Source organism: Lygodium microphyllum, chromosome 12 (assembly GCF_053477565.2).
Source record: "Lygodium microphyllum isolate KBCC chromosome 12, Lygodium_microphyllum_v1.1.10, whole genome shotgun sequence".
In the NCBI taxonomy this organism is placed as follows: domain Eukaryota; kingdom Viridiplantae; phylum Streptophyta; class Polypodiopsida; order Schizaeales; family Lygodiaceae; genus Lygodium; species Lygodium microphyllum.
The window spans coordinates 116,576,641-116,596,542 of record NC_141146.1 but is presented as its reverse complement, the minus strand read 5'-3'; the positions used below and the strand labels follow the sequence as shown (position 1 = coordinate 116,596,542).

Sequence of the window (19,902 nt, the reverse complement as noted above, 5' to 3'; positions counted from 1 at the left end):
CTCATCCAGAAGCTTCTCCCTGATGAAGTGGTACTGGATCTCTATGTGCTTCGTCGCGGCATGGAAAACAGGATTCTGTGCCAAGGCAATGCAACTCTCATTGTCGCATCACAGAAAAGTAGGACGAGTCTGGGGGCATCCAAGCTCCTCCAACAATCTCGAAGCCACACAGCCTCACATGTGGTGGAAGACGCGGCCCGATACTCCGCCTCAATAGACGAGAGGGCTACCGTGGGCTGCTTCTTGCTACTCCATGAGATAACACCTACACCCGAGGTAAAACAGTAGCCTGTAGGACACCGCCTGTGGTCCACATCGCCAGCCCAATCCGAGTCGCTCCAACCTGCAAGTACAAGATCTGAATCACCTGTGCCTGCTGGATAATGAATCCCTAAGTCAGATACCGAAGTATCCTCTAAGCAGCCTGCCAATGCACCGTCTGAGATTCACTCATGAACCCCGCCAAGAGACCTACAGCAAAACAAAGATCAACACGAGTGTTGAGGAGCCAAATCAATGATCCAATCAATTGACGGTAGCGGGAAGCATCCGCCAAGGGAGAATTTGAATGTGAAGTGGCCTTCCAGTTCGGATCCATAGGAGTAGAAATGGTCCGACAATCCTCCATCGCAAAAGAACCCAAGAGCTCCTGTACATATCTCTGCTGAGAGATGAAAATCCCCCTCTGAGACTGATAAATCTCATGGCCCAAGAAAAAGTGGAGTAGACCAAAGTCCGCAATCTCGAACGCCTGATGTAAAGTTGCCTTCGTCTCTTTGACCCTTCTGTGCATGATCACTTGTGACAATCAAATCATCAGCATACAACACAAAAAGCACACAACCGGCCTCGGAAGTGTGTACATAAAGCTGCGGATCGGCCTTGGAGCGCCGATATCCCGACTGTGACTGAAGGAACGAGTCAATCTTCTCGTTCCATGCACGCGGAGCCTGCTTGAGGCCATACAAGGCCTTCTTTAACCTATAGACTTGCCCATCTGAAGATCCAAAGCCAGGATGCTGCTCTACATAGATCTCCTCCTGTACAAGCTCTGCCAAATCGTAAGACTCAAGGATGGCCAACATCATCACGCACCAGATGCGGTAATTATCGCCATCGAGCTTTTGATCTGAGGGAAGAGCCGATAAAACAGGCACGTTCCGATCCATGATCGTCTGGAACTCCAAGTCAATCTCTATAGACATCTTCACCTGTAATGCCTACACAAATGCAAAAGCAGCCCCCTCTAACTGTGAAAACGCAGCCTGCTAGGGCTCTTTCTTCCGCGTCCCGAACCTTCTTCACCCGTCAGAGGCGATGAAAAAGTAAAACCTGCACTTGAAAGCTGAAAACACAGCCTTCCTCCTCTTCAAATAGCAGCAAATCCACCAACTGGACTCTTTTCCACGCGCCCACGCTCGCTTCAGCCTTGTTCCGATGCGCAGCCCTCCCGCTCGCCCTCGAACGCTGGAAACGCAGCCGTGTGTCATGATGGAATCTCCTCTTCAGACAGGTTCTTCACTCAGTCAGCCCTTCTTCACTGCTCTAATACCATGTCAGAGTGCAGCGATGCGGAAGCGTGGGACCAAGACTGAGAGAGAGTGAACATAGAGAGAAGAGAGAGAAAGAGACAGTGGAAGATGAAGAACTGCTGTATAAGGTGTGCTGTATACAAAGATATGCAGATATATACACGGGCGCAGTGCGCGGGACTGCGTGTCTCCACCTCGACGATGCAACCTGCTGTCCACCTCGAAGTACGCTGCAGTCTGCATGAATCTCCAGCCTGAAATCTGCAAACAGAAGTGTGGAATAATGTGCAAAATGTCGGCTATAAATAGCCAGAAATAATGCGATCAAATATGACAGGTCGGCTGCATTTAGACTGGTACAGTCTGACTGTACCAGACTGCCACATGGCAGCCTACTCCGTACTGTCCAGCTGCCTGCTCCGCGACATGGCTGCCTGCTCCGTACTATCCAAGGGATGACAATTGCTAACAAAACCCACATTTGAGAACTCCAAGTTCCATTGGATGCATGCACTCGTGACTCTGAGCCCCTCTAATTTGGAGCAATTATGGCATTATCGTCTTAAGACACCTCTCATATGATACTCCTTATGAGTTGTCATGAGATAAGCTTGTTGATGGCATTCCTCACCTAGAATTAGCTAAGGATTTCTATGGACCGTGTCAGCTGGACAAGCAACATCAAATCCCATTCCCACACTAAAAAATACTTCAATTGGTTCATATAACCATCTTTGACAAGTGCACAATACTAAGTATTGTTTGCAGATGATTATTCGCTATATATGGGTCTACTTTCTAAAGGAGAAGTTTGAGGCTTTTGTTTATTTTGGTCTATGGATGTGGCTCATCACTAATCAAACAAGTGTCCAGCTAGGAACAATCCGATCTGATAAAGGTGTGAGTTGTTTCAAATGAATTAGTTAGTTTCTACAATACTTTGGTATCCATAAATAGTTATCTTCTTCCAACTCCCCCTCGTAGATGTAGTGGAATGACATAACAAGATACTCATGAATATGGCTCGTTCTAAGTTGTCTATTGTTGAGCTTCCCAAACACCTATAGTCTAAGGCAATTAACACTTTAGCATATCTCCTCGAGTGACACTTGACAAAGGCAATTCTATACTAGACCCCTTTCAATGATTAAGTGCTCTAGGTCCTAAAAAAATTTCACAACGAATGGCTTGAGTTATTCATTTCAGCTACTACGGATGCAATTGGCCTAAGAAACATCCGAAGATATGAATGTTGGACTTATCTCATCTTTGGCCATTTATGCAGATGCTAATGAGGTCCTTGCAAAGCCTTTTGCTCCAAATCACTGAATCTCATGAGCAAGGTTTTTAACGGTGAGAAGCCTTCTCTTTCCCACTTGTGTACATTTGGGTGTCATGTTTACACACACAACCCCTAAATGGCAAGAAATTAAAGCTCTCACATAGAGCAACATTCCACATTTTATGGGTTACTCTATAAAGGCAAAGGCTTACCAGGTGTTTAATCCCTGCATGAACAAGATCTATAGCCGCAGCGAGGCATTGCCTTTGATGAGAGAGATGTGCTTAATGTTTTTTCATCTTCTAATGAGATACCCTCTCCCATGCTTAGTGAGCCCAAATCACTTCCCAAACCTGATCCCATCACAGAGCCGTCTACCTTTAGACAACCTCTAAAGGCCCTATTCTCCCACTGGTACCAGCAAACCGTGCAAGACTTGAGATACTTCCTTCTAACACCCGCAAATAATCCTAGGTACTTTGCAAGGCTTGCTCCGTTGCATTTTAATAAATCAGTCTTCATGGCTGACTATCTCGCACATAGTGAGCTTGAATCATCGAGGAGCTCTCAGAGATCCCAATCGGCATAATGGCATGGAGCAAGAACTAGAGAGTATCAACCGAAATGGGACTTGGACTCTTGTTGACCGTCCTCCTCACAAGAAGGTGATCAGCACAAAGTGGACTTTCCATGTTAAGTGCAAGGCATATAGTACTTTGGACAAGTACAAGGTTCACTTAGTTGTGCATGGTTTTACACCCACTGCTTTCTAGACATCCATCCGCCTCCTTCTGAGCTTGGCTTCCCATCATAAGTGGCCATGAAACCAACCTTCCTTCTTGGAAAGGGTGGTAAATGACCTGATTTGACTTAATTACAACAAGCAATACCTTCACAAATCTGAAAATACCACTTTACCCTTAATCTTGGACAGTCGATTCCCAATTGGCCTGAACAAATGGTGCCCCTTGTGGTCCTTTAGATTGTATTACTGGAACTTGCACTACAAAGAGACCACTTTGCAGTCAAATCAAATGTAGATGGGCAAACCCTTCAAATCAGCCATGAATTATTCCATCACACTACTACACTGATCACTAGGTTTTCAACTAAATGGGCACGGTCTTCAAGGAGCTTGCAAAATCCTAATTTCTGCTATAAATGAGGGTTTTGCAGCAAAAATCAATACTACCTACCAACAACTGCTGAGATAAGCTGAGAATGGCTGAGGAGAGAGAAACTTCTGATTTCTTTTGCTGGAATTTGCCCAAATCAGCTATCCCCTATTGTCTATAACCCCTCAACAAGTCGCCTACAGCCCTATAGCCTGTAGATGCTATCACCTGTAGCCTTGACGCCTCTTGGGGCAATCATCTACAGCTGATCACCTTCCTGATGGCTGCAAATCACTTTCTAGGTGGGTGTCTACAGCCTTAACAGTCTCTCTCCACCTCCACCAACCTTAGAATGGTTGTCTTAGCCTCCCAGCCAGCCTCCTCCAGCTTGCATGGGGCAGGTGCCCCCGTCACAATCTAGCAAGTGACACACATTCCAATGCAAGACTCAACCTCTAACATTAATTTTCAGCAATTAGTAATCCTCTTGCCCCTACCCATTAATTGGCCTGTGCCCATCCACATTTAATGTGCTAAGCCCTTTGAACTTGAAAATTGTTCAAGTTTTCAGTTGGCCTCAGACTAACATTAAATGTTTAATCTTTGCCTAGGCCACATGACACCACAAGTCATTTCAAGGGTACATTTAATGCTATAGACTAGACTTGACACTAAGCATTTATCACAACTTTTGCCAATGTCCCCCAATACATAACTTGCATTTTGGATCTGTCATCTTGCCTTAACTAACTTTCACTTCATGTGTGCACCTCACATGTGCACAACTTAATAATACCAAAGCCAAGTATTAAAAATGCACATCTCCATGATAGACCTCCCCCTTGAAATCCTTGCAATCATCCCTAATTGCACTACAATGTGACCAAAGTAAAATTACTTAACTAGAAAAAGCATAAGGCACCATAGACAAACAACATTGGCCATAGTTGTTTAACCATGCTACTACCAAACACACGCTGAAATTTCCAGCCAGCAAAATTAAGTCCTAATGCATACAAATGAATCATAACCACTATCAAAACCACGTGGGATGCATCCATAAACTATGTAGCAAAAATATTCTGAACAACAAAGAATAGTAAAGCATAAATTGAGCATAAACCATGCCTACACTTTCAATGGCATCACATCACATTGCTGTCCAACAAATCTTAGCTAAAAACCACTAATATCCAATACAAATGTATAGTCTCACGGAATACAAATGTATAGTCTCATAGCCATGCTGAAAACTATATTCATTTGCATACCAACTACAATGACTAGTGCATTGAATAGGGACCTCATGGCAAACATACTATCAACATACACTGAATAGTGACCTTGGATGCAAGTTGAATACATCCGAGATCCACTATATACATAAGCTGCCCAACACTAGAGAAGTGGAAGTGCTAGCTCCCCCTTGAGCATCAAGTGGTACTCTAAACCACCAACTATGATGACTAGTACATTGAATAGTGACCTCATGGCAAACATACTATCAGCATACATTGAATCGTGAATAGTAGCTAGAAATGTTGGAAACATTTAGAAACAAAACATTAGAAACATGTTTCGTTTCTTTCAAGATGGGGTAAAATAAGAATTGTTGATTTTGTAATATAGGAATTTTTTAATAGTTTTAACTAGGGAAAGAGGTTTTGGACCTCTATGGAACTCTCTCTTAAACAAAGAAAGTCCAATTGAGCTTGAGTGATAATACATGAGTCAATTGAGAATAATACATTACATATTCATGATCCATTATTGATTTATGTCAAAGTTAGTCTTTAGACAAGCTATACTATGGTTCAAACCTCAAACATTATGACTTGTACATATCACACAAAGAAAATTGAAATAAACATGTAAATAGCTCATGTATAATATGTACCAAGTCAAGTTGCAACATCATGATTCCTCTTTCTCTTAGGTTGAAAAGGGTTCCTAGGTTGTGTTGAACATATTCAACTAGTAGCATATGGGCAAATTCCAAGAGATGTTCCTAGTCCAATGTTTAGCTAAAACACACTTTACAGCTGATTAGCATTTTTAAATAGACCCAAAACACAATTGATGAAAAACGCAAATTTGGTATGCGGTTCGAGAGAGTTTATGTGGTCCCCCAAAACCCTAATTTTTTGGCACACCCTTCAACATCTTTAAATAGATAGACTGCCCACCATTCAACCTAATCCTTTTGTACATGTTTCTCGCTCTACTTTATAGATTTCAGTCATCAGCCATCTACCATCTGTTGTCCAACCATTAGCAACTACAGCCCATCAATATCCAGCCCTAGGGGGCCTATTTTCAGCCATCCCCTTGCTTTTTGCAGGTCTCCATCTGTTGCATCATCATAACACCTGATCAACCTGCGATTTCAGCATCTAGTGCTAGGTGACAGACTGTTGCCATCTCTCCCACCAGGCAACTACTACAGTACCTGCGTTTTTGCTATCTAGTAGGCCATCTACATCAGCAAACACCTCTCCTATTGTTTCCTAACAGTTCTCTCCCTCGATCAATTACTTTTCAGCCTTCCTCCGGTGATACACTGCCGCATTTACTAGATTTCAGCCTCCGACTATCGTTTTTTGGTGACCAACCAGCTACCCTTCATTATTCGGCACTTCTAATGGTCCATCAAGTGCAATTTTTATTCCTTCTTAGGAAAGATCTCGGCTTACCGAGATCACCCAACCATAGGTCCAGTCCACTGTTAGGGGTCCATCCTCCCACTTCCCTTGATAGAGTAGTTTTAGTTATTTAATTACCTACCACATTAGGTTCAACATATAAAATTAGCTTCCTTGAATTATCTCTTGATACAAATTTGTTATACGCCCTTAATTCACAACACAAAACATAGTAAAGCAATTTCTTCTTAATAGTTCCTTTCAGAAAAATAATGACCTTTACAATGTTTTCTAGTTAAATATTCTCTCCAATTTCCATTCCCCAACTAGTATTGGAAAGTGTTTACTGCACTTGGGATCCATCTCCAGTGGATGTCACTCTCCAACACTGCATTGCTCTGCCCTTGGGCATTCTATACACTCTTACATTCATTTACAACATTCATTTACTTCAAAGTTTCTTCTCTCTATAATTGAGTTTTGAGTTTTTGAGTTTTTTGTGTTTTGTGTTTTGCGTTTTGTGTTTTGCTTATAGGGTTTGAGTTTTGCTCGTCTCTCTCTAAGTCTTTGTGTTTCAATCTTGGTCGTGCATGCTGTGTTTCTTTGGTGTGCAAACCCTAGAATATCTTCCCATCCAAGTCCTAGGACATCTCAACCACAGAAGTCACCTCTACACAACAATGAGCACCTTGCTCAGATTGTGGAGGGGCTTGAGAATCAGCCATGACATCATCAAGGGTATGCTCACTGCATTCCATCACTGCATCGGAGAAATATTTACCGCATTTAACGGGGGGTTGCACATCAAAGCCGGGCTGGACATCGGAACCGGGGGCAGCCATCTCCATGCAAGAAACCATTTCTTCCCGCTCTTCATTGTCTAAACCAGGCCCCAAGGCATCCACCATCTGACCTATGAAGACCATGTTGAGTTCTAGCATGGTGCAAAGCCTCAGTATTCATCTACTATCCATCATACTCTTCCACCTGCTCTCTCTCTCTCTCTCTCTCTCTCTCTCTCTGTGTGTGAGCAAGCAGGTTTGTAGGTCATCTGCCCACAGGCCTGGGATTCTATCTGCACACAGGGACATAGGTGTTCTGCCCACAGGTCAATCTGCACGCGGGCCTCTTTGCACATGATCCACTGTTCTTCAGGGCATCTAATCACTGGTCTGCAGTGCAGAAGGCAAACTGCTAGCTGGCTAGATTGAGATGCTTCCATGTTTTGCTGTATTGACTGATGATAAGCCTCCAGACGACCTGTGCAGGAATGCACAGCCTGTAGGCACATATTCCCACTCACTGGTTCAGTGGACGCTGGTTCAGGCTTCCACTGAGGATAGTCTCGCTGCAGATCTGGACGTTGCTGGAGGTCTGCCCTGAGAAAACCCTAACGTGCCTTCTCTGCAATCCCTTCGGCAGCAGGGGTACAAAACTGGAACAAGATTTTGCAGGTCGTCACCTGGACATGATTCGGCAGGTTGACTTGTGGAGGGCTTTCCTGCAAACCCTAACGTGCCTCACTGTAGTCATGCAAGCTGCACAGGGCTGGGGAACGGATCACAGGTAGCGTATAGGGCCATAGATAGCACCAAGTGCTTGCAGGGATGATCAGGGCACCGTGCAGGGTTGGACACACTCTCTCTCTCTATAAAAAAAAAAAACTTCCCTTTGGGACATGAAAGCAAGCCCTCCAAACCCACCTAGATAGAGGGTGGTTACAGAGTCCAGACTTCTTCATCAAGGCTACACCAAAGTTCTGTCTTCACCTAATGTCTTCTCAGTTACCCTTTTCCCAGCAAACGCTATATGCTTGGAGCTCGGCTTTAATAGTGTCTACTAACATGCCAAAACTTGCAGTCATACCACCTGTGGTGGGATAAGTAAGAACTGAAATACATAATAACTTATTTTGGATCTGTTAAATTTGTTGAGCAGAAAATATCTTAGCCATTTGCCTTGGACTCAGCATTCCTTCTTGCATGCATGCCCCTTCAGAGGCACAGACAACCGCAGGAGATAGGGATTGGTTCTAAATCTACCCCTCCAGATCTAGGACAGCCCTATGCCAAAGCGAGGCATCCCCAACCTCAAGGTGACAACCCTGCTGTCCTCATCAACATCAGTTTCAAGGCATTATCACCAGCCACAAGAGACACTTTCTAAGACACTTCAGCTGCCCTATGTTGGAGTAGATATTGCAACACCCTATGAAAGAGAGATTGGGATGAGCAAACATCACATCAGACATTATGCTGGACTTACACTTCTGGGGACATGACTACGTCCTATATTAGGATTTCTTTCATCCATATTTTAATTTAGTCTTTTGTGTATGTTTGTATAAGTTAGGAATAAAAATCTTTCTTTAATAAATAATCATCATAGCACACAAGACTTCATTCATTTATCCAGTGTTCGTAATCTAAAACTTGAAATTCCCACAAAATACACATTGAAAGCTGCATTTCAAGGTACCAAATAGAATAGTTTGCATGTAGTCAAGAATTCCTTGGATACCTACCATCTTGATGCTTGGCATATAGGCCTAAATGTCACAAAATAGACAATAGTACCCTGTCTTGTAGAGCTCCCAATCAGCAAAACCAGATTGAGAGAGAGACAAAAACATATGGAGAAACTCCTTTATAGAAAGCAGATAAGACCACGAAGCTCACATTGGTGCACTATTACTTTTACTGAATATGAAAGATAGTTAGTTGGATGTCATCGACTGTCATGCACTTAACAAAATGACTGTAACAAGGATACGTGCCTCATAATGTGGGTATGTAGACTTGCTTACATAGGATGTACATCCATCAATAGGATTTATACTGTGGAGATTGTTTCTTGATTTTAAAAAAGATGTGGGATAGCATCATTCCTTGTCATTTATTGCCCACTCATCCTAAATTGTTACAACCAGCATCCACTGTATGCATAAAGGAACTCTTGGTTCAGGTTGTAGTCTCTTTTGATACACGAGAATATATGTAGCAGTGATATGCAATCTTGAAGCTAAGCTTCACACAAATCCACCGATCATACTGGTAGATATAAACATGGCACCTTACTGAACTTGGACATGAGTCTTGAACAAAATAACCGTGTGTAAAATGCCTGGGCTTTGGAGCTGGAAATGTGCATTACAAATGACAAGGTTGAAACACCATTTCAAGAGAATAACCCAATGAGAAGATGACCTTATGGATGACATTTTCATGAAGTATGCCAAACATTTAACAGCTTGTTTATTGACCATCTACTTTAAAAGAAGTGCATCCACCAGATTATCTGGACCTGATCAGAAAGTATGTCATCTACACATACTGAAGTAACCTTTTGATTGCAAACCAGAAAATTGCAATACAAAAAAGAATTACCAGCTTTACTACTTCACTCAAAGTCTAAATTTAGGTCTGCAATCATCCTTTTCTCCCTACTAACAAAGCTGTTCCAAGTGTCACTGAAACCTCTTGCTTTTTATCTCACTTACTGAAAAGGAGATCATTCTCTCAGGTTTCCCTCAGAAGTCTTGCCTTAATCTCACTTACTGAAGATATTGAAAGAAGGTGAGTCTCTAAAGCAATATTTAGTGCTATCTTTATATGTCGATCCCAAGTCACAAAGACTTAGGCCATACTCTCATTTACTAACTGCTAAAAAGCAAATAAATGCAAATTTAAAAATGACCTTAAAGGACTCGTTAATTTCAAAACTAGAATGCCAGCATCTACCATGCAAAAAGCATACCTTTTGTCTCGTGCAGCCCACACTATAATTCCGCAAATAAAGCCTTAAAAGCTGTAACAGTTACCAGGACTGAGTCAGTAATTATTTATAGTCATCATTATGCTTGCAGGTACAAACACCACTTTTTTACACACCACCAACTTGCACAAGCTGTGTTATTTCACCTGCTCTGCACAGATACAATGCGAGTGATCATTGTGAAAGGAATATTGTTTCCTACCCAGCTTTTAAAAACATATGCACTTTTTGTGTAAACCAACATGTCTTCAAATCACATGCAAAGCACGGGGTTCATCACACTTTTCCAGAAAGAGACTCGTGTTGATAGACTCCTACGTATTCAAGGAATCCCAAAAAATCACCAAATACAAAACCAGATAAGTGAAGCATCAGCGACATGCAGATGAGGATAAAAGACTAGGGGAGAACAGGGTTCGAGAACCTTTTTTCATAGGATAGCCCATGTAAGTATGCAGAATACTTTATCACAGTACTGCAGAATGTTGTTATTCAAGACTTTGTAACCTCTAGTCACCTGGTAGTAGGTGCATTTAAGAACAGGCAGCCACAAACATATGCGCACTTCAGGCAGCCTGCAAACAAGGGTCATTTTGATTGGCCATTTGATATTCTTGAGCTTTCCATCACTGGATTACTGTTTCTTCTCATCAACATCATACTAGAGACAATCACAACATATACCTTGATCCTTAACAAAAAGAGGCATCCTGCCAAGTCAACTAGGAGCCTTCACAACATTTCCCCATTACTGCCAAAAAACAAATAGAAGACGATAATATCAGCAAATAATAGAGCGAAGGTCATTCTTTCCCATGGGCCATTCCTAACAGAATTCATATTGAATGTACTTATCACCTGCTTCCACTTCCTCATAAGGAAACAAGGCAAGACTCTTCCCCATATGACCTCTAATTTGCTGAAGGCCCATGTCAACTACAATGAAAACTAATGATACACCCTAACAGATCAATAGCTGGCTTTTGATCACTTTACGCCACATTGATTCAGAAGCTTTGTTTCTAAATGCTTGTTTCTTTGTCTTGTGCAGTGTACAGAATTTTGTATGCCATGGTTATTAGGACCCAGAATATTTTTTGTTTTCTTTTTGAGTTCCCCAAATGGCCAGCCATCTGCCATCAAAAGAACTTAAGACATGAGGATTAGCCTAAATATGGCTTTGATTTGTGCCATATGTTGTTTCATGTATTAGTTTTTGAACCTGAAGCAGAATGTCAAACTCTCCATTTGTTCAATCTGGTACGCTGTAACCTCCCTAACCACCTCGTTGCAGCAGACACACTAATCTTCACTAGTTCTACTGGTGAAAATAAATTGTATGCTCATAATGCATGCGAAACAAGAATTGGTTACCTCCACGGGAGCTGCTCATTTAAGCAGCTTACTATTTTCAGCTGCACTGATGTACAAAGCAGTGCATGTGATTTTGGCAGAGTTTACCCCTTCAAGCTTGTCATACTTTCTCCACATGCCCCACTATGTATAGGCAGATCAAATTTGAAGGCTACCTTTCAATTGAACTATTTTTCTGCTAGTTTATAAAAAGTAGAAGGTTTGCTGCATTGCAAGGTAAATATTTGCTGTCAATGGCTAGCCATCAAAAAGCTAATGACTGGCCCTATAGATCAATAATTCAACAAACATATAAAAAGCCCATTAAAATTTGCCTTAGGCTTTGGACCATTGCCTTCAGCTTTCTTTGTAACAAATTTAAATCTGATTTCCAGGTAAAATGTGGGCACATTCACCTCTCGTCCACAGATATATGAAAGTAACATCAGTTCTTTCTCTCTCAATTTTTGGAGGCAGATTCTAATCCTCAGTTTTCACCCATGCAATACACACCAGTTAATGTGTGACATGGACATTTTATCAGCAGTACAGTGCTACTGTCAATCAGTTAATTAGTCTATCAATCAATCATGCACTGTCTGTTCATGGAATTTTAAAATCTGAAGAAGTCCCAGGACTATGTAAAGTTATGCTGGCATCTGAACATCATGCAATTACCCAAGCTTTATCCAGCATATCTTAACATACTACAAAGGAGGTTCTCAAAGGTTGTATGTGCTGAGCAGACCCATGGGGTGCTCACTGCATACACAAGTTCCAAACCTCCTTTCTTTAAGTTTATTCATGAAGAGGTATTGTTGGAGTTAGGTGACAAGTGCATGGGTTAGAAGGAGCAGATCATTGCAGGTGGTACAGGGACAGCCGTGTCAGGATTAGTTGGACATCATGCAGTTGGTCAGCCTTCTAGCATAATGGCACAAAACAATGGAAGCAAAAGAATAACAACATGATAATCAATGAATGCAAAGGAACACAAGACGAACAGTGAAATGGGGTAAGAATTCCACAAGCAATCGTCAACAAGATACATCCAGCATGTGACATGATGCCACATGCAATGTGCTCAAGTTTCCTCTCCTCCACACACACAAAGCAATTGCACAATGAAGTGTGTCCCATGCTGAAACCAGCCTTCCTCCTCGAATAGGGTGGTAAATCCCTGATTACAACTTAATTACAATGGCAAACAATAAATGCAAATCTGAAAATATAAATTTACCTTCTGATCTTGTACAACGCACACCCAATTGGCCCCAAAATTGGCACCCCTTTCGGTATTTCTTTACCTTTATTGAAAAAAAAGTTGACTTACAATGGGATTCTCCCAATCCCTTTCGGTATTTCAACTCCCCTTGCTGTCCAAAAGTGACCAGCAAATTTTCAATCTATTTTGCCCCTTGATTCGAGCACTCAATTGGCCTTCACCCACTTCATAGACGATGGAAATGCCCCAAATTCAATGGCTGGCTAATCCTCCACATAAATTTAACTGAAATTCACCTTCAGCCTTGTTGAACCCAAGTCTTGGAGCTTCCAATTTCTGGCACGCTTCCCAAGGCTGCCACTAAACCCTAATCTCTGCTGTAAATTAGGGTTTACACAACAGAGAAATTTGCAATTTCTCAACCTCCAAGGGTCCAAATGCTGAGATCTTCGGAGCAAGGCTGTGAAATGGCTGGGAGATAAGAGGGAAAGCTGTAGAGGGAGAAAATTCAGAGTTTTGTCGGGAAGAATGACTAAAAATCAATCAAGTGCAGCTACTGCCCTACCACAACAGCATGTAGATGCAAAGAATCAGTCATTTACTGCTGCTACCCTACCTCAACAGCCTGTAGATATTGTCTCCTGCTGTTGATTGGTCTTCTTTTGCCCCTGGCTGCCTCAGAAGGTCCTCCAATGGCTACAAATCAGACCAGCAACCTCTTCTCCCTCTCTCTTGCAAGTTGAATTTATAAAAATGCATCTCTCCAGTCTCTGAAGACGTTTTTCAGTCTTGCATGGGCATTTTTCACAAGTGGCAACCTTCCCAAATGGTTTTTCCAGCATTTTTCATAATTAAATATTAATTTTTAGTCTTAAAATATTAAAAATTAATCTAATAATTATTTCAATGCCCTAAAAAATAATCTGACTAGCCAATAATTAAATTGGCTAGGCAACTTCCATTCCCAAGTGTCTTTGCAACATCTTTGACAGTAGGATTGGCGTTAGGTACCATTAAACATCACTTATGGCCAAATGGATGACCTAGGCCAACAACTAGTACCAGATACCGCCAAGTACCTGTGCAGCATAACTTATAGCAACTTTTGCCTTTGACATCCCGTGATTTCTTCAGGTCTCGGGCTCGTAAATTTACTTTAACCCCAATTGCACCTCACATGTGCATCATTTACTTAATCATGTGATTAAAAATTAATCCACATATTAAGTGAGGTTTCAAAAATACATGTCCTCATGACACATGTCCCCCCTCCCCCCGGCAAATATATAGGTGCGAACTCTCATGAGCATTCACTACAACCATGGAGTGGCATAGGAAAGGTACAAAAGTAACCACACATGATATGCACAATTAATAAGTCTAAACACCCTCTCTTAGATCATAGGTGATCACATGTCATAATCAATACAAAAAGTAGAAACCCAAGATGCGATATAGATACTCCAACATCATGCACTCTACCAAATGCTCCTCGATAGTAAAGCACCACAAGTAATGAAGGTAGTAGTGCCCGATAAAGATGAGAGAGAGAAAGGAAGGGACACCTAACCATCATTCGTCGTACCAGTAACTAGTGAGCCAGCCCCACAAGACCAGATTCCTCATCGTAGAGTATCATTATTGGCCCCAAGATACCCCCATGTGAAAAGGAAGTTGAAACTTTGACATGTCAATATCCATCATGGACCTGAAGGTAATACATATTCATCAAGTATTCCACACTAAAAAGAATCATTAGAAGATGAATACATTTTATTTGGCAGTATGACAAATGCCCAAAAATTTCCCATTTCAGGACGTGAACATCCCTTTCCATCCCAATCACTCATTCTGTTGCCAACTCTCCATCATCATTATCATCCTTCATCATCTACCTCTTCATAACTGCTGCCACTGCCCTAGTTGCTGCCACCTACACCTTCAGACTGCCACCCAGCCAATTGGTGGCTCCACCCTGCTCAGCCAGCTGCATTTACCATCCTGCCAACTAGGCAACCTTCTAGACAGCCGCTCCTTCAGAGTCTAGACAGACTGCATTTTTAGCTGCTGCTCCTTCCTCAGTCTGCTCCTGAAACAGGCTACATTTTCATGTCCTACTATGGTATACACTACCCAGACAGTCTTCATCAACTATGACTGCTGCTTTTTGGTAATCACAGCATTATCATCAGCTCCTTAACATCATACCTCATTGGCATTGGTGGTTTGCTGTACTCAAGATCTGTTCTCGGAGAACGACACTCTACCACTCTCCCTTGGCCTGCTCCCATGAGAGAGTGGCTGTTGGGAAGCCTCTACTCTGATCAGCCTCTGATGTATCTCTTCCCTCCATCATTCATTCCTTACAGCATTTCCTCACTCTTCAGTTTCTTCTTTTTTTGCTGTCACGAGGACATGAAATTTTGAGATACTTTAATTTTGCTGATAACATTTGATTAAGTTATTTATCAAATGTGCAAGGTTGTTTAAAGCACATGTGATGCATATGGCAAATATTCCATAGTAACAAGCCAAGGACCCTAAGGATGCAATGTGTGTCAAAGAAAAAGGTTGTGATAAGTTCTACCGGCTGAGTTCTATTGGTCAATTGGCACCCAATGGGACCTTAGGGCAGTGGTTTGGCCAATAAGTGTCGATGGTAACACTAGGGACTATTATTAATTAATTAATTAGTGTCAATCTAAGGGTCAACTAAGATTGGGGACCACTCCATGTTGCAAATGGCCTAGCCAATTTAATTATGGATGGGCAAATTTAATTTCGGGCAAGGTCAAAAGGGTTAAAAGTAATTTTCACGATTATTTAATTCTAAAAATTTAATTAAATGGCTAGATAATGCTGAAAAATGAGTTTAGAAGGCTGCCACTTGGCAAAAATGCCCATGCAATCTAAGGGGTTGGTTCTTAGCCTTTAATCAATTTACAGCTTGGGAGAGGGGGAGAGAGAGCTGTTGGTCCACTTTCTGATCAGAGAATAGCAATTTGCTATAGAAGACAACCATCTGGGGGCCTCAACAGGCAAGGGACAGCAAGAAGTCACCTTCCAGGGATCTGGCAACACTTTCAAGGAGAGAGAGAGAGAGAGTTGTTGGTCCACTTTCTGATCAGAGAATAGCAATTTGCTATAGAAGACAGCCGTTTGGGGGCCTCAACAGGCAGGGGACAGCAAGGAGTCACCTTCCAAGGGTCTAGCAACAGCATTGTGGATCAAGTAACAACATTTTAAAGGTGCCTCACAATAGGTGACTATACGAAATGCACCTTCTCCAAACCATTGTTAGGAGATCTCAGCATTTCTTAGCCATTTTGAGTAGATCTCATCCAAATTTGGTGAACGACAAAGAGATCTTTGCTGTAAACCCTAAATTTCTGTAGAAATTAGGGTTTACCAGTCACCTTGGGACCCGTGCCAATAGGAGAAGGCATCGTATATTGAAATCAGCACCTCGAATTCATGGAATTCACAAGGATTTTAGATGCAAGGCCATCCATTATGAACTGGCATAACATTTGGCCAATTGGCAGCTCCATTTGTGCAATTCCTAGGGAAAAATCAAGGGGCAATTGGCCCGAATTGATTGTTGATTGCTGTTATAGCAAAGAGGCTTTTTGAAATAGCAAAGGAAATTGTGAATCTCAACTTGTACTCATTCCATTAGCAATCAAGTTAAAGAAATACCCAAAGAGACACTAGTTTTGGGACCAACAAAGTGTCCAATGCCTGAGATTATTAAGGTAATTTGTGCATTTCAAGTAATATTCATTTGTTGATTGCTGTAGTTAAGTGTTTAATCAAGAAATTACCGCCCTTTCCAAGAAGGAAGGCTGGTTTCACCTACCCTCTGAGTAAAACCCTTGGCAGCAAGCCTAGCTTTGTGCTTGTCCAACGAACCATCTACAAGGTACTTGGTCCTATAGACCCACTTCACACCTATCACCTTCCACTTCAAGGGACATGAAACCAACTCCCAAGTCTAATTATACTTAATAGAATCGAGATCCTCCAGCATGGCCTAACACCAAATATCCTATGTAAGAGCCTCCTTAGCTATAGTAGACTCACTATCATAAAGAATATGTGGTATAAGAGCATAGTTCACATAAAGTGGACTATTCCATTGTGCTTGTAAGCAAGCTGATCAGCGTGGACCAATAGGAGAAGCTGAAAAGTGAGAAACACTTGAATCTTGCATGAGCTGTTGGTACCAATGGGAAATCCCTCGTCCTACTGTGAGGGAGACTGAGTAGCCTCTGATACATGTAATGCACTTGTTTGTGGTAGGGACTTCCACTCACCAAGGGAAGGTAAATCCTCCTCATCTGTAGAAGACTCCCCCTCTAACAATTGAGTATCCCTAGAGAACTCCGAAGGGGAGGCTAGAGGGGTGGAATACTCGACGACCACGAAGAAGTAGTCGCATCCGTCAAGGGTGGTAGGGAAGCCAAGGTAGAGGGTGGAGGAGGAGGACGAGGGAGGAGCCGAAGACAAAGGAGAGGAAAGAGGCAACCTAGAAGGAAGAAGAGAAACTAAGGGTGAGGGAGGGTCAGTTGATAACAAAGAATAACCTATAAGAGAACCATCAATAGGATCCTCGAAGGCCCCTACCTCGTCGAAGATCGCATCCCTACTCACCTCAAGCTTCCATGTCGTCAAGCCATAGAGTCAATAGCCTTTCGAGGTAGTACTATTGCCCATGAAAATGAGCTTCCTAGACTTCGTGTCAAGCTTTGTCTTCCTCTTCTTCTTGTCCACATGGAAAAATGCATCACATTTGAAGATACGGAAGTGAGATATTGGAGGGCTTTCAACCAAAGAAACCTCGTAGGAAGTCATGTCCTATGACGCACAAGTTGAGAAGCGGTTGTGGATGTGAACCGCAATCGCCACCACCTCACCCCAAAGGGTACGAGGAAGAGCGAATACTCCAACATCGATCGGGCCATCTCTGGCATGGTCCAATTTGCATACTCCACCACACCATTCTCCAAAGGTGTGTTCGCATGGTTATACTCCACCCAAATGCCATGATCCCTACAAATCTGAGAAAAGAGGTTAGAAGGGAACTCTCCACCGTGATCTGCTTATATGCCATGAACTTTGGAAGTAGTCTGTGCCTCCACAAACACCTTCCACTCAGAGAAACGAGAGAACACCTAGCTCTTCAACTCCAAAAAATAAGGCCACACATAACAACTTAAGTTGTCTATGATTAGCATCAAATACGTGGCCTTAGATTTGCAAAGGTCGATGTGAATCAACTCAAACAGAGTAAAAGCCCTCCTAGGGCAACCTGGGGATATGGCTATCTATGTTGCTTGCCCCTCAAACAGCTAGGGCACAAAGTGTGAATAGGAGGAAAATTAAGAAGTCCCTCCACCATCTTTTTCCGAGAAGACCACCATATAGCATCAAAGTTGAGATCACCACAATGAGCATGCCATAGCATCCAAGCTCATGGAAAGACCTCGCGTCTAAGGCTATGAGCGTGTAAAGCCCACCCTCATAGGATCATGTCCAAATAACGACACTCGTAGACTCATCCTCCACTATCACCGCATCCTATTAAAGACCACAAGTACCAAGCCATGTAAGGCCATGAAGACACAAGATGTTAAAACCTAAATCTGGTACATAGAGAACTTTGGTTGAAGAAGAGTGCATGTCTGGCAATAAAGGAATAGTCCCCACTCTTCGAACAAGATCAGTAGAGTTGTCACCAATGGTGATTGTGCCCCCTCTCGCACTTAGGTCCCGAAGCCAATCTTGTCTGTAGGTCATGTGAGAAGAGGCCCCACTATCAACGAGCCAAGGCTTCTCTTGAGCGGAAGAAGTAAGAGCTATATCCTCCTCAGCAAATACATACACAAAGATAGACTCTGTCATCATGGCGGCAGCCTTCGTATCCTTCAAATCCTTCTCCTTTGGCTTCAAATGGGGGTACTTTTGCCAATACTTCTCCTCAAGATGAGTACCCTTCCCACAATGTGGACACTTAGGCAACTGCTCCTTCTCATCCTTCTTGTCCTCCTATTTCTTGTCCTTGGCCTACGGCTTCTTCCCTCCACTTGTACCTGCAGTAAATACCTTGGACAAGTAAGACATCTTCGATGCTGCAATCACCCAAAAAGCTGTATTTTGGTGGAGAAAGCACGGGAGACATAAGGCAATCAGCTACATCAATGCTGCAATCACTCAAAAAGCTGTGTTTTGGTGGAGAAAGCGCAAGAGACAGAAGGCAATCAGCTACATGGACTGCAGATGTGGCATCTATCAAGGAAAAGTTGTCACCTACCACCAAAAGGGGGTCACCTACGCTAGGAAGCTATCGCTATGCTAGAAAGATATCGCCTGAGCCAGAAAGCTTCTGCCTACAAAACACAAATTTGCATTTGCCGCAAAACACAAAAAGCTAGAGCTGCCTGATATCTAGACAAGGTCGTCTAGTCTCTCGAAGGGTCAACTGGGCACTAGACCACCAGTACAAGCAGTGAATGCAGCAAATGCGAGCTAAGAATCTTCATTTAATAAATCCGGGCTGCTCCTTCGCAATGAAAACTTCCTCTTCTACAAGAAATCTCCAGATTGTGTCCTCACTTAGGCAATGATACCATGTGAGAATGCGCAACGGAAGAGAACCACGAACACAAAGAGAAGCAGAGAAAGAGAGCACGCAAAAGAGAGGAAGTAAAAGATGAAGGCAGAATACAGAACTGACTGAAGAAAAATGCTCATACAATGGGGATGGACTAATCAATCCCTGCAAGCAGCTCAAAGCCTCAATGAGAGCACCAAATCAAGTTGACAACAATGGTAGAACCAAGCATAGAGTGTCAAAGTGTCAAGGTGTCAAAGTGTGCACTACAAATGGAAGACCGAAAACTGAAGTGTGCGTGTCTCTCCCAAGGGGCGATGTGGCTATAAATAGCCATAAGACCAAAAAAACTCGCCAACCTGCACC

At 42.5% G+C, this 19,902-nt stretch overlaps 1 protein-coding gene across 3 annotated transcripts in view; it reads right to left on the bottom strand.

Moving 5' to 3' along the window:
• The window catches only part of CAND3 (tobamovirus multiplication protein), an 88,060-nt gene that overhangs the window by 50,306 nt on the left and 17,852 nt on the right, over positions 1 to 19,902 (bottom strand). For all 3 annotated transcript variants that reach the window (XR_015692692.1, XM_087689965.1, XM_087689964.1), the window contains exon 2: positions 10,328 to 10,378. Coding sequence is in view for 2 of the 3 variants with exons in the window: in XM_087689965.1 (XP_087546091.1) it covers positions 10,328 to 10,378 (51 nt within the window). In the remaining variant the exon portion in view is untranslated. The remainder of the gene's footprint in view (positions 1 to 10,327; positions 10,379 to 19,902) is intronic.